Consider the following 12,367-nt stretch of genomic DNA (forward strand, 5'->3'; position numbering starts at 1 on the left):
CAACCTAGAACTCCATACACGGTAGTGCTCTAGGTTAGGTTAGGTTGGGTTGGGTTGGGTTGGGTTGGGTTCTTTCGACAAGAACAAAAATAGAAAAACGAAGAAACACGCTACCTCTCACTTGCATCTATAAATTTATCTTACCACATTTATTGAAAGGATCAAGTATTTCAGTTTCTGGTGCTCTGTCATATGAAGGCAGTCGGGAGGAGCTTACCATCACGAGAACAAAGATCGACACATGCGGTAGAAAATGTTGTGGAAGTCAAACAAAAATACCCCTATGCTCGGTGTGCCTTCCTGCTGTCCTATTTTCATCTGTCCACATCTGTACGCTGCTCATAGCCACAGTTGCTTCGTGGCGCTAACACGGAACAATAAAATAACGCTCGTGTGATGGGCCTCATACCTCGTGAACAGAGCTCCTGAAGTTGCGTCAGACGCCTGAGCTCGCTCGTTGCACACAAGTAATGAGTGAATGAAAAAGAAAGGATAAATGGAGAAAATTGGCACCACCAACGTGGAAGCAGGCTACTCCATACCTCGTAAACAACTCGGAACACACGAACGTACTAGACACTTGGAGTGCAAACACTCAGAAACGAAGAGTCACGCAAAGTCACAACAGAATAATATATATATATATATATATATATATATATATAGATACTCATGGAACGATGCGACAGCACCAGAGGACACGTGTTTCGCCTTGTTTGCGGCTCGTCAGCCCTGGGTAGCTGCGCATCGTTCGGGATTGGCAAACCAGGAGTCACTCAGATTCACTCAGGGGTCACCCTCCCAGGTGTATATCGCTAGCTGAGCGACCCCTGTCTCACTGCTACACCTACAACAACATACACGGTAGTGCTCTAGGTTAGGTTAGGTTAGGTTAGCTTAGGTTAGGCTAGGCTAGGTTTGGTTAGGTTAGGTAGGGTTGGGTTGGGTAAGGTTAGGCTAGGTTGGGTTGGGTTGGGTTGGGTTGGGTTGGGTTGGGTTGGGTTAGGTTGGGTTGGGTTGGGTTCTTTCGACAAGAACAAAAATAGAAAAACGAAGAAACACGCTACCTCTCACTTACGTCTATAAATTTATCTTACCGCATTTGTTGAAAGTATCAAGTATTTCAGTTTCTAGTGCTGTGTCTCACTTCTCAACCTAGAACTCCATACACAGTAGTGCTCTAGGCTAGGCTAGGCTCGGCTCGGTTCGGTTCGGTTCGACAAGAACAAAAATAGAAAAACGAAGAAACACGCTACCTCTCACTTACATCTATAAATTTATCTTACCGCATTTATTGATAGCATCAAGTATTTCAGTTTCTGGTGCTGTGTCTCACTGCTCAACCTAGAACTCCATACACGGTAGTGCTCTAGGTTAGGTTAGGTTAGGTTAGGTTGGGTTGGGTTGGGTTCTTTCGACAAGAACAAAAATAGAAAAACGAAGAAACACGCTACCTCTCACTTGCATCTATAAATTTATCTGACCACATTTATTGAAAGGATCAAGTATTTCAGTTTCTGGTGCTGTGTCTCACTTCTCAACCTAGAACTCCATACACAGTAGTGCTCTAGGCTAGGCTCGGCTCGGCTCGGCTCGGTTCGGTTCGGTTCGACAAGAACAAAAATAAAAAAACGAAGAAACACGCTACCTCTCACTTACATCTATAAATTTATCTTACCGCATTTATTGATAGCATCAAGTATTTCAGTTTCTGGTGCTGTGTCTCACTGCTCAACCTAGAACTCCATACACGGTAGTGCTCTAGGTTAGGTTAGGTTAGGTTGGGTTGGGTTGGGCTGGGTTGGGTTCTTTCGACAAGAACAAAAATAGAAAAACGAAGAAACACGCTACCTCTCACTTGCATCTATAAATTTATCTGACCACATTTATTGAAAGGATCAAGTATTTCAGTTTCTGGTGCTCTGTCATATGAATGCAGTCGGGAGGGGCTTACCATCACGAGAACAAAGATCGACACATGCGGTAAGAAAATGCTGTGGAAGTCAAACAAAAATACCCCTATGCTCAGTGTGCCTTCCTGCTGTCCTATTTTCATCTGTCCACATCTGTACGCTGCTCATAGCCACAGTTGCTTCGCGGCGCTAACACGGAACAATAAAATAACGCTCGTGTGATGGGCCTCATACCTCGTGAACAGAGCTCCTGAAGTTGCGTCAGACGCCTGAGCTCGCTCGTTGCACACAAGTAATGAGTGAATGAAAAAGAAAGGGTAAATGGACAAAATTGGCACCACCAACATGGAAGCAGGCTACTCCATACCTCGTAAACAACTCGGAACACACGAACGTGCTAGACACTTGGAATGCAAACACTCAGAAATGAAGAGTCACGCAAAGTCACAACAGAATAATATATATATATATATATATATATAGATACTCATGGAACAATGCGACAGCACAAGAGGACACGTGTTTCGCCTTGTTTGCGGCTCGTCAGCCCTGGGTAGCTGCGCATCGTTCGGGATTGGCAAACCAGGAGTCACTCAGATTCACTCAGGGGTCACCCTCCCAGGTGTATATCGCTAGCTGAGCGACCCCTGTCTCACTGCTCAACCTACAACAACATACACGGTAGTGCTCTAGGTTAAGTTAGGTTAGGTTAGCTTAGGTTAGGTTGGGTTGGGTTGGGTTAGGTTAGGTTGGGTTGGGTTGGGTTAGGTAAGGTTAGGCTAGGTTAGGTTAGGTTAGGTTAGGTTAGGTTGGGTTGGGTTGGGTTGGGTTAGGTTAGGTTAGGTTGGGTTAGGTTGGGTTGGGTAAGGTTAGGTTAGGTTAGGTTAGGTTAGGAATATTTCAGTTTCTGATGCTGTGTCTCACTGCTCAACCTAGAACTCCATACACGGTAGTGCTCTAGGTTAGGTTAGGTTGGGTTGGGTTGGGTTCTTTCGACAAGAACAAAAATAGATAAACGAAGAAACACGCTACCTCTCACTTGCATCTATAAATTTACCTTACCGCATTTATTGAAAGGATCAAGTATTTCAGTTTCTGGTGCTCTGTCATATGAAGGCAGTCGGGAGGGGCTTACCATCACGAGAACAAAGATCGACACATGCGGTAAGAAAATGCTGTGGAAGTCAAACAAAAATACCCCTATGCTCGGTGTGCCTTCCTGCTGTCCTATTTTCATCTGTCCACATCTGTACGCTGCTCATAGCCACAGTTGCTTCGCGGCGCTAACACGGAACAATAAAATAACGCTCGTGTGATGGGCCTCATACCTCGTGAACAGAGCTCCTGAAGTTGCGTCAGACGCCTGAGCTCGCTCGTTGCACACAAGTAATGAGTGAATGAAAAAGAAAGGATAAATGGAGAATATTGGCACCACCAACGTGGAAGCGGGCTACCCCGTACCTCGTAAACAGCTCGGAACACACGAACGTACTAGACACTTGGAGTGCAAACACTCAGAAACGAAGAGTCACGCAAAGTCACAACAGAATAATATATATATATATATATATTGTGAGCAGAGAGCAGCTCCTTGAAGCTCAGAGAGCGGACGGCCTTTGAGAGTGGGTGTCTCAATGGTTGGCTGAGGAGGACTCGGCAGGCACCGGAACGAGTGACGTGCGGCACGACTCCTATCTGCTTGGCGAGGATGGCATCCTGTTCAGATACATACTCCAGGCGGATGACAATGACGGCTCATCCCCATTCAGAGTCGTGGTGCCATGGAAGCTGCGTAAGTCTTTCATACATTACTTTCATGACTCGGCCTTGGGAGGTCACAGCAGTGCCAGGAAAACTTATGACAAGTTATGTCGGGTTGCGACATGGTCAGAAATGAGGCAGGAGGTAACTAAGTATGTTCGTACTTGTTCAATATGCAGAGTGCAAAACCTCGTGGTGGTTTACCCCCTGGGCGCTTACAGCCAGTTCAGGGCAATAGGCCCTGGAAAATAGTTGCTTGTGATGTGACGCCACCTTTTCTGTTGTAGCCCTAGACGTAACCAGTACTTGTTTCTGGTTACTGATCATTTCACAAAGTGGGTTGAGCTGTATCCTCTCAGGACGCTGACTTCTGAGAGAGTATGAAAACGACTACTCGACACCTGTTGCCAGTTCGGGTTTCCCACTCAGTTGATCACTGGCAACGCAACCTACTTTACAAGTAAGGTGTTCTCAGACTCTTGCGTTGTCTTATGCATTCAGCACAAGAAGACCTCCCTGAATCACCTTCAGGCTAACATTACCGAACGTGTTAATCGGAACCTGAAAATGATGTTGGTTGCTTTCCGTAGTCAGCACCACCGTGATTGGGATCTTCCTGGCTGAACTGGCGTCCGCGACAGGACTGCCTGAACTGGCTTTCGCTACACGGACAACAGTAAATAGGTCTACAGGCTTCATCCCGGCGTCCCTGAATTTTTGACGAGAGGCACCTTTCCCAGTGGAGAATTCTCTAGGCTTCCGGGATGGCAGTACCTGGCCTCCTTGATCAAGGTTTGCTGAGCACCTCCGGAGCTGACTGGACGTTGCAGCTCGGACGCTCGGCAGAATCTGGACGTCGCAAGGCGGGACCAGGCTCGCCAGTACAACCGAGGACGACGGAACCTCACCTACAGCGTCGGTGACCTCGTCCTTCGACGGACTCACGCGCTACGCGATGCGGCACGCGGTTTTGCAGCTTCGCTCGCAGATAGGTGGGATGGCCCTTTCGAGGTCTGGCGTGCTCCTCTTGCCTCACACACAGGCCTCGTCGCTGTGACACGGGCGAGAAACTGGGCCACCACACATCTCGGACTTGAAGGTTTACCACCCCCGAGACCCCGAGGGCGAAGAAGGAAACATTCAGCTCCCTCTCAGGACTTGAACCAGGAACCGGTTCCAGGGCTTTCCAGTCGCCACAGTTTGCGTCCCCGCCGGCGACGCACGTAGCCGCCACTATCCCAGTCGCTAAATCCTAGTGCTCCTGCATAGTTGGTCTTTCTGAGTGAGATTTCTGTTTGGCAGTCTTCAGCTATAATCCTGTGGGAGCCTCTTCGGACTCTCGCGGTTTAAAATAACTTTCTCACCAGATTCCCCTTTTCTTTCTTTGCAAACTACGATGCCTCCTAAAAGGAAACACCTGCGTGCCCGGCCTCCTGGACAGTCCTTTGCAACTAGTACATCGGTCTCCAGGCCGACCGGCGCCAGCAGCCCCGACCTGCCGATCGTTTGACACCTGGACTGTGGCATCAGAAGGAAGACCAGTGTCCTGGGTCTCCCGTGCCCGCTGGTCCACGTAGCTACATCCGCTCCGCACGGACGATCGTACCAAGGTGCCTCTCCCTATAAAGGGACTGACCCTAACTGACCGTCACCTCAATGACCTGCCAATCCCACATACCGAAGAAGAGAGTGCTGTGTCCGCTTTGCGGTGTACCAGAAATTCATCGCAGTACCCGCCGAAGTGGCCCACTACACAAGGCCAAGCAGCAGCCGGCCCACGGAGATGTCGCCACAGCATTGGCCACGCTCAGAAGACTCAGGCCTGACATTCTGAAGGCATCCTCCCCAACCAGGACAAATGAGGACGTACTCCTAGAGATGTCCGACGATGAACTATGAGTGACGGGTGCGACACCTGAGGGTGGGGCGATATGGACCATCGCTCTCGTTTATTGATTTTGCCACGAGATGGCAGGACAGTTGGTTGACGACACGTGTTACGGGGGCGGGTCAGGTACATATAAGTACACGGGCACTGCTTGGGTGCGGTGTTTTTTTTTCTGTCTTCCATTTTGTTTCACGGTGTTGGTAAACCGTTGGGATCTCGCCCGTGTAACGTAAAGGTATGCAATGAACCCTTGGTATTGTTGCTCGCAATTTCTCTCGCTCTGTCTTCCTCGGCGACGGAACAAACGGGCTGACGCCCCAAGGTTGTGGAGACACGGGTTTCCACAAGCTATTGCATTTCCTTCGTTTACTATAATAAACGTGTGTTAAACTCGAACAAAAGTAAGACTGTGATATTGAAATTATCCAGAGTTCATTCCAGCTACCATTTTTAAGTCCCCTCCATTCACACCACGATTTCACGTTATACACTTTTGCCGTGTCTCGACACAGCCTAACCCCACACCCAACGCGTTTTGGTCTTCGCTTCAACATTATCGCGCACCAGAATGTAGGAGCCTACTATACAGTCGTGTCACGGACGTGATAACGAGAGTATAGTTGTAGTCGCCATCTAACCTCTTTTTCTGAAACTTTCCCATTACACCTTTAGTCTCACCTGGTCGCTTAGCGCTGACGGTGCCACGTTTCGTTCAACCCACTTCAAGTGAGCCCGTTCAATCCGCGCCTGAAGAGAGACGATCATTGGAAGTGCGGGTGACACCTGTTCGACGTACGACTGTCTGAATACGTCAAGGTCCTCCGTCTTCTCAACGTGAACCACGACACTGTAGTTCAGGTCGATCGTGTTGGATCCATCTGAGTGTAAGAACACGCAATAGTCGTTCATTTGGCAATTCTGTTGCACCTCGCTCATTTCGCCGCACTCGACAAATGGTCGTGACTTCTTCGGGTCAGGTGGGATCTGTGTAGGATCTGCACAAAATCAGACAGGTGTGTATTTAGTAAGTCATATTAACGTGGAAAGCACTGCTATTCGATCTTGGCTCATATACCGCCGCCTCGCGTGGAAATCATCCAAGACATATTTAAAAACGTCGACCGTACATCTTAACTTACTGTAAGTTTTTGGTTCTCTTTTGCATTCCCATAGTTTCGCGGTAAAGCTACAAGGTGGAACAAAGCTTTGAAGAAAGGTTATATAACATTGATACCAATGCCTCTGTCTCTTGCAAAAGATGAACTCGTTCTGGATTCTCGATTGATCAGTATATTGGCGGCTCTGTTTCGTATAATTCTATTCCACGTATAGTGATGACACCGCATACACCAAGGACGAGATGAATACTCATATTTCGTATTATGATGCGTTAAGTACATGGTACTTGACATAAAACAGTATCGTGAAGTATTATAATGCCGATGCTTCTAGCTGATAAGTAATACCAGTAATACACTGCTTCATAAAAAGCACAAATACGCATGATTTGTCCCCTAGTTATTGAGTACAGTCATCCTCCAGTCATGTTTCATTCAGTGCAGTTACGTCTCGATATCTTTTTCAAAGCGACAGTCCCCTTGTGCACGCCTATCTACGATCCCTCCACGATCTGACGACATGGCGCTGATCAGTTTCGAGTACATTCCACTGTTTGGTGTCAGCTTAGTTATTGTCAGTATTGTAAGTTATTGACGCGTATCTCTGAGGTGTCGTGTCCAGCTCTCTGTTCTACACATCCTCATCTCCTCTCCATCACACGAACTTCATCGTCGTCATTATTTCATTAATTTTATCGAGATCACGCCACTACATGCCAGCATACTGCAGGGTTATGAACCTCTTATAGCTCCTACAAGAACTTGATCTTTTTTTAGGGATACAAGATCTCTTTTAGGGTATCTAAGTGCACTATAATTTTCTATCTGTTAAGTTACAGTCGTGTTTATGCTATATTTTACATATAATTTTTAACCTAATTTGCTAATTCACTACGATACTTTTGGCGCTCTATGGCCATTGCTGCTTTTGCGCCAGAAAAATCCAATCATCATCATCATCATCATTGACGCGTGTCTCTCCCACTCTATATACCACGGTAAATGCTGGAAATATTATATCAAACTTTCCATCACGTCGAATATTAGAGCAACGTGATACCTACCCTCCAAATCTGGAAAGGCATTCGATACCACAAAAACAGCATATGGAGACGACGGTCCGTACACGAGCCGCGATTTTGCAAGCACAGGGGGAACCACAGGCGGATGAACCTTTGCAGGAGCGTAGGATGCCCCTCCAGTGCCTGGCCAGTAGGCAGCGTTTAGAAGCGCGATCGTAAACAGCAACGCAAAGACGATCTCCACAGCAGTTAGGTACGGGTGACGCAGAATGGTTTGAATCCAAATGTTTTTCCAGAGCATAATCCGGATCTGTGTTAGGCATCCCATGTCCTGCACCATACAAGAATGAAAGTGAGGCAAGTACCGTTATCCATTGCTCCTGCAGGCAACACAGCGCGTCGTTAGGGTGAATCCTCTCGTTAAGGGACACCCACAGCCGTCGCGAGGGAGGGGAGTTTGCGCCCGGGCCAGGGCAAATCCTGAAGCTCCTTCTCCCCCGCGCAGACACACACTGCCTCACTGTCGTTAGAAGCCTCGTAAACAAAGAAAGGAAAACTCCCGTTTACACTGCCGAGGCCGTAAATTCAAATTATTTTCATTCCTACTTTATACTGTCCAACCAACCTGCCAGGGCTTGCCGTTCGGCGCCCTCTCTGACGAGGTCGGCGGGGGCGGCTGCCCCTGTCGCACCCCCGTCGCCACACTCTTAAAAATGAACTTCACCACATAGCACGCTTCTAGCCGACCATCATCCCGGATGACAACGTTCTCGCCCCCGATTTGTTGAAAACGAGAGGCGGAGCCTATTTTGTGCCATACAAAATGGCACAAAATATGGCAAAAAAATGGCACAAACTGGAATACCGGTATAGTAGAAAGAGATCACACCGACACAGCTTAACGCTTCCAGCTTCGGCTGGGTCCACACCTGCCTTCTCCCAATGTCAGGAACTGCCACGTTTTTACTATCTAGTTGGTGGCACTACTGCAACAGAGCACCGCGCCCTCTTAGGCGCAGCAAGGTCCCAGTAGACCAGCTACAGATCCTTCCTTCTCCCTCTGTTTTTTAGGAAAGGGTGTTTTTTCATGCGCGGCCAGCTGTGGTTAAAATCCGCTCCTGTAATGCTGGTGTTCAATACGCGTAGAGTAAAATATTGTCATCAAACTGCATAAGCAGCCTTGCTCTAAACGTCCAGGAATCTCAAGCGGCAAAGTTTGCGTCTGTCGACTTCGAAGGCGTAATCCAGTAGTATCCGTTGTTCCTCCTGTATCAAAATCAAAAAACGTTTCAGCGGCTTGGCACCTCACGTGATACGAATTTCTCGGCTTCGGTCAAGCGTAGCCTGTGTAGCTTTTTTTTTTTCACTGGAGAAAGGCCACTGATAGCAAAACATGCATGCTATGCTTTCCATCTCAAATGGTTAAAAGTCGCTGTAGGCAAAAAACGCTCAATTTATGCACATAAAAGTTGCGGGTTGTTGCAGAACTCGTTTGTTGTCGCAAGAGTTGCGAATAATTGTCACCTACAGAAATAAGACCTTCGCAAAATGCCGCGTCCGTGGGAGCGGAAAATGCCGTTGGACAGATCACCTTAACCAATAGGGAGTTTTCGTAATTCGTACGCTATCGCCTTTGCGTGTGAAAGGGATAGCGTTGACGTCTCTGCGCACGCCCTTAATAGAAGGAGGCCTTAATAGAAGGAGGCCTTCGCGCACTGCGCAGAAGAAGCAAAGCTATCTGTTGCGTACATAATCGCCTCTGCGTACGATGCACTAAAACGCTCTAATGTGCCCAAACCTTGGGCACGCAAATATCTGTACTCATACTCAGTGTAACAGCCTGCGTACAGTAAGGATCCAAGCGTACGTCAAGCGTACGGACAGTAACGCCACCACGGCAGTATATAGTTGTAACGCCCTCAACATATATACCACCTCTCTGGCACTATATTTTGTTTGTATAGGACGTGCTAATAAAGCATATTAAGCAAATGCGATAAGCTCAGTGTCTCAACGCTGTTCACTTAATTTGTCTGCGGACCCCAACGTCACACAGACAGGTGTTCTCACTCTGAAACATTGCTAGTTGTGTCGGCTAAACTACGGTAACGACACTTCTACCAGTGACAATGACAGGGACGCGGCAGGGGTCAATTAACCTAGGTTATAGTTAGGTTAGGTTAGGTTCGTGCAGCATGCTCCCATACTACGAGTTGTACCCAGTGCCGTTGCCGTATTTTATCCGTTCGGTATATTGCTGGAGTGTATACCTGGCTGTAAGTCAGGCGCATATGTTCGGGTAAAAAAATACGAATGCACGTACTTTGTTATGAAGGGACTGATGGTCCGATGATGGTTCGAAACAGGGAGCAAGCTCCGATCAGTCAGAACATGGAATGGAACGGTCTCCTTCCTCTTCTAATATGAAGGCAGAACAAAGAAAGAGGTACACTGCTGACTGCGAAACGAAGTAGCGCTGTTGTAGTGTGACGCTGCAGAAGTAATGTGATATGTTAGGTTGCTAAGATGCTATCGTTGTTTTACATGAGGTAATACAACACGAGTAAGAGGTAGTTCTGTCGCGGGTGCGGGGGTACGTTAATTGAAACAAACAAACACGAAAGTAATGACAAAGAAAGGTTTCTCACAGTATTTAACTGTTCCAGTTTCTAATGTGTTTGTGTTATTGTTGATGTTGGCTGGTTTGTTGCGCTGTACGTCTTAGTATGGAGAATGTCATTTTTCAATGAGATACACGTGCATCAGAAGTGAAACCCTATTGTCGTCATCTTATGTTCACGGAAAGTCAGGCGAGCTCGTTGCCATATGGCGATAGGAACTCGAAAGCCACAGGCCGTATCCTTCACAGGTTCCTCATTAATGTTCCATTGTCATCATACCGTCATTCTATCAGGCGGTCGCACTCCCAACAGAGGAGACCTTTGGCATGACAGGTTACATTGTTAACTAGCTAAGGGACCCATGAACTTAAGGGAGCCGCGCACCGACATCTGACTTGTAAAAATTAACTACTGGCAAGTAGACTGAGCCAGTGGGGACACCTCTGAGAAGACGTCAATATAAACATGTCGCCAACATACCGGCTTATCAGCGCACGAGAATGATTCGAGGCGAACATGTCTCTAAGGCTATGTTAAGCGCATATAAATATTTTTTTGTGTTAAAGTTTGGAAGGAATGGAGCATATTTACGCACATGTCTTTTGACTGCGTCAGGACAGGGTCGTTGAAGGGGAAGACTGTGGAGTTGAGATAAAACGTGAGAAGGTCTAGAAAGGACCTCGCAGAAACGCCAGCATTAGTCTGACAGGGGATGAAGTGCTGTTCAGTAGTAGACCTAACGCCGAACAGTAAGAGAGTAGCGTCCAGGGACAAATAAAAATTCGCTATGTCTAAGAATGCGAAGAAAAAGTCTTCCCTGTGCAATGGAGATGCAGGGGACAGCAGCCCCGTGCGGTATTCTTTGAGCTAACGAGTGGAGAAGGAGCAAACATTTCAAAAAGTTCCCTATGTACGAGGAAATTAGTTTCTGCCATGATCTACTTTCATTCACGACGCTTTTGAGAAAATGTTGTGGTTTACAATAGATTGTATCGAATGAGTGGAAACTATGAATAGCTATGAAAGAAGAACGAAGAAGGAAAAATAAGATCTACATCTTATTTTTCCTTCTTCGTTCTTCTCTAGGACAAATCACGACAGGGGGTAGCCTATTGCCTATGCCGTTGGGTCCCGAGGCAGCTCTCGGTGTTTGACCGGCAGAGAAGACTGGAAATCTCCCAAGAGCTAAGGCACCGTTTCAACAATGAGAGACAGCCGTTCCTTGATAGGATTATCACGTGCAATGAAACATTGGTGCACCATTTCACTCCTGAGTCTAAACGCGCATCAAAACAGGGGAATCATCTGGAGTCGCCAGCTCCCAAGAATTTCCGAAGCACCCGTTTGCGAGTAAGGTCATGGCCACGGTTTTCTGGGACAAGTCTGGTGTTGTTCATGTTGATTTTCTGCCTAGTGGTACCACCATCAATAGTGCATATTGTTATCAGGTTCTCAGGGATGTGCATAAGGCGGTGAGGCAAAAACGACCGGGCTTCATCACCAAAGGAGGCCTCCTCCTACAGGACAAAGCACGCCCGCATACCTCTCATCTCACGACACGCACATTCCATGAACTTGCTGGGAGTTGCTGCCACATCCCCCTTACAGCCCAGACCTCATCCCCAGCGATTTCCATCTGCTAGAGCCACTGAATGCGTTCATTGGGGGACGCCACCTCAGCTGCGACGTCGAGGTCAAAAATGCGGTCCGATCATGGCTGCTACGAGCCGGTTGGGATTTCTACGCTGCTGACACCCAAGCACTCGTGAAACGCTAGGACAAGTGCATTAGTGCAGCTGGAAATTACGTTGGAAAATAAAACTAATTTCTCCCCTGTAAGTTCAGTTTACTTTCGGAAAACATGAAAAGTTCCGGTTTGACTTGAGCACCCCTCGTATATGAAATGTCAGGGAAAGATTAAAGAGGTTGACTTCATTTTGGTTATAAGACTGACCATAGAACACATCAACTGCACCGTGGATTTGTCTATCTTGCAATTTCCGCGTTCAGTGATAAGCATTATGCAGATCAGTCAGGCAGTTCA

At 47.3% G+C, this 12,367-nt stretch overlaps 1 protein-coding gene across 1 annotated transcript; it reads right to left on the reverse strand.

Moving 5' to 3' along the window:
- Window positions 1–4,163: 4,163 nt before the first annotated feature.
- Window positions 4,164–10,135, reverse strand: LOC135366345 (uncharacterized). The gene is made up of 4 exons (XM_064599014.1): window positions 10,026–10,135; window positions 7,745–8,033; window positions 6,241–6,557; window positions 4,164–4,622 (listed from the first exon to the last, which is right to left on the reverse strand). Exons 2-4 carry the CDS (start codon window positions 8,028–8,030, stop codon window positions 4,164–4,166), a joined length of 1,062 nt encoding a protein of 353 aa, XP_064455084.1. The 5' UTR covers window positions 8,031–8,033; window positions 10,026–10,135.
- Between the last annotated feature and the right edge of the window lie 2,232 nt (window positions 10,136–12,367).

This window comes from Ornithodoros turicata, chromosome 8 (assembly GCF_037126465.1).
Source record: "Ornithodoros turicata isolate Travis chromosome 8, ASM3712646v1, whole genome shotgun sequence".
Taxonomy (NCBI): Eukaryota; Metazoa; Arthropoda; class Arachnida; order Ixodida; family Argasidae; genus Ornithodoros; species Ornithodoros turicata.

What these genes read in the sequence shown, in the direction of transcription:
- LOC135366345 (XM_064599014.1), bottom strand. Translation starts at nt 8,030, where the DNA reads ATGGGATGCCTAACACAGATCCGGATTATGCTCTGGAAAAACATTTGG. An exon ending in TGCCTTTCCAGATTTGGAGG is followed by an intron (nt 6,558 to 7,744) that starts GTAGGTATCACG and finishes GATTTTGTGCAG; the next exon opens with ATCCTACACAGATCCCACCT. An exon ending in CGTCAGCGCTAAGCGACCAG is followed by an intron (nt 4,623 to 6,240) that starts GTGAGACTAAAG and finishes CGCATCGCGTAG; the next exon opens with CGCGTGAGTCCGTCGAAGGA.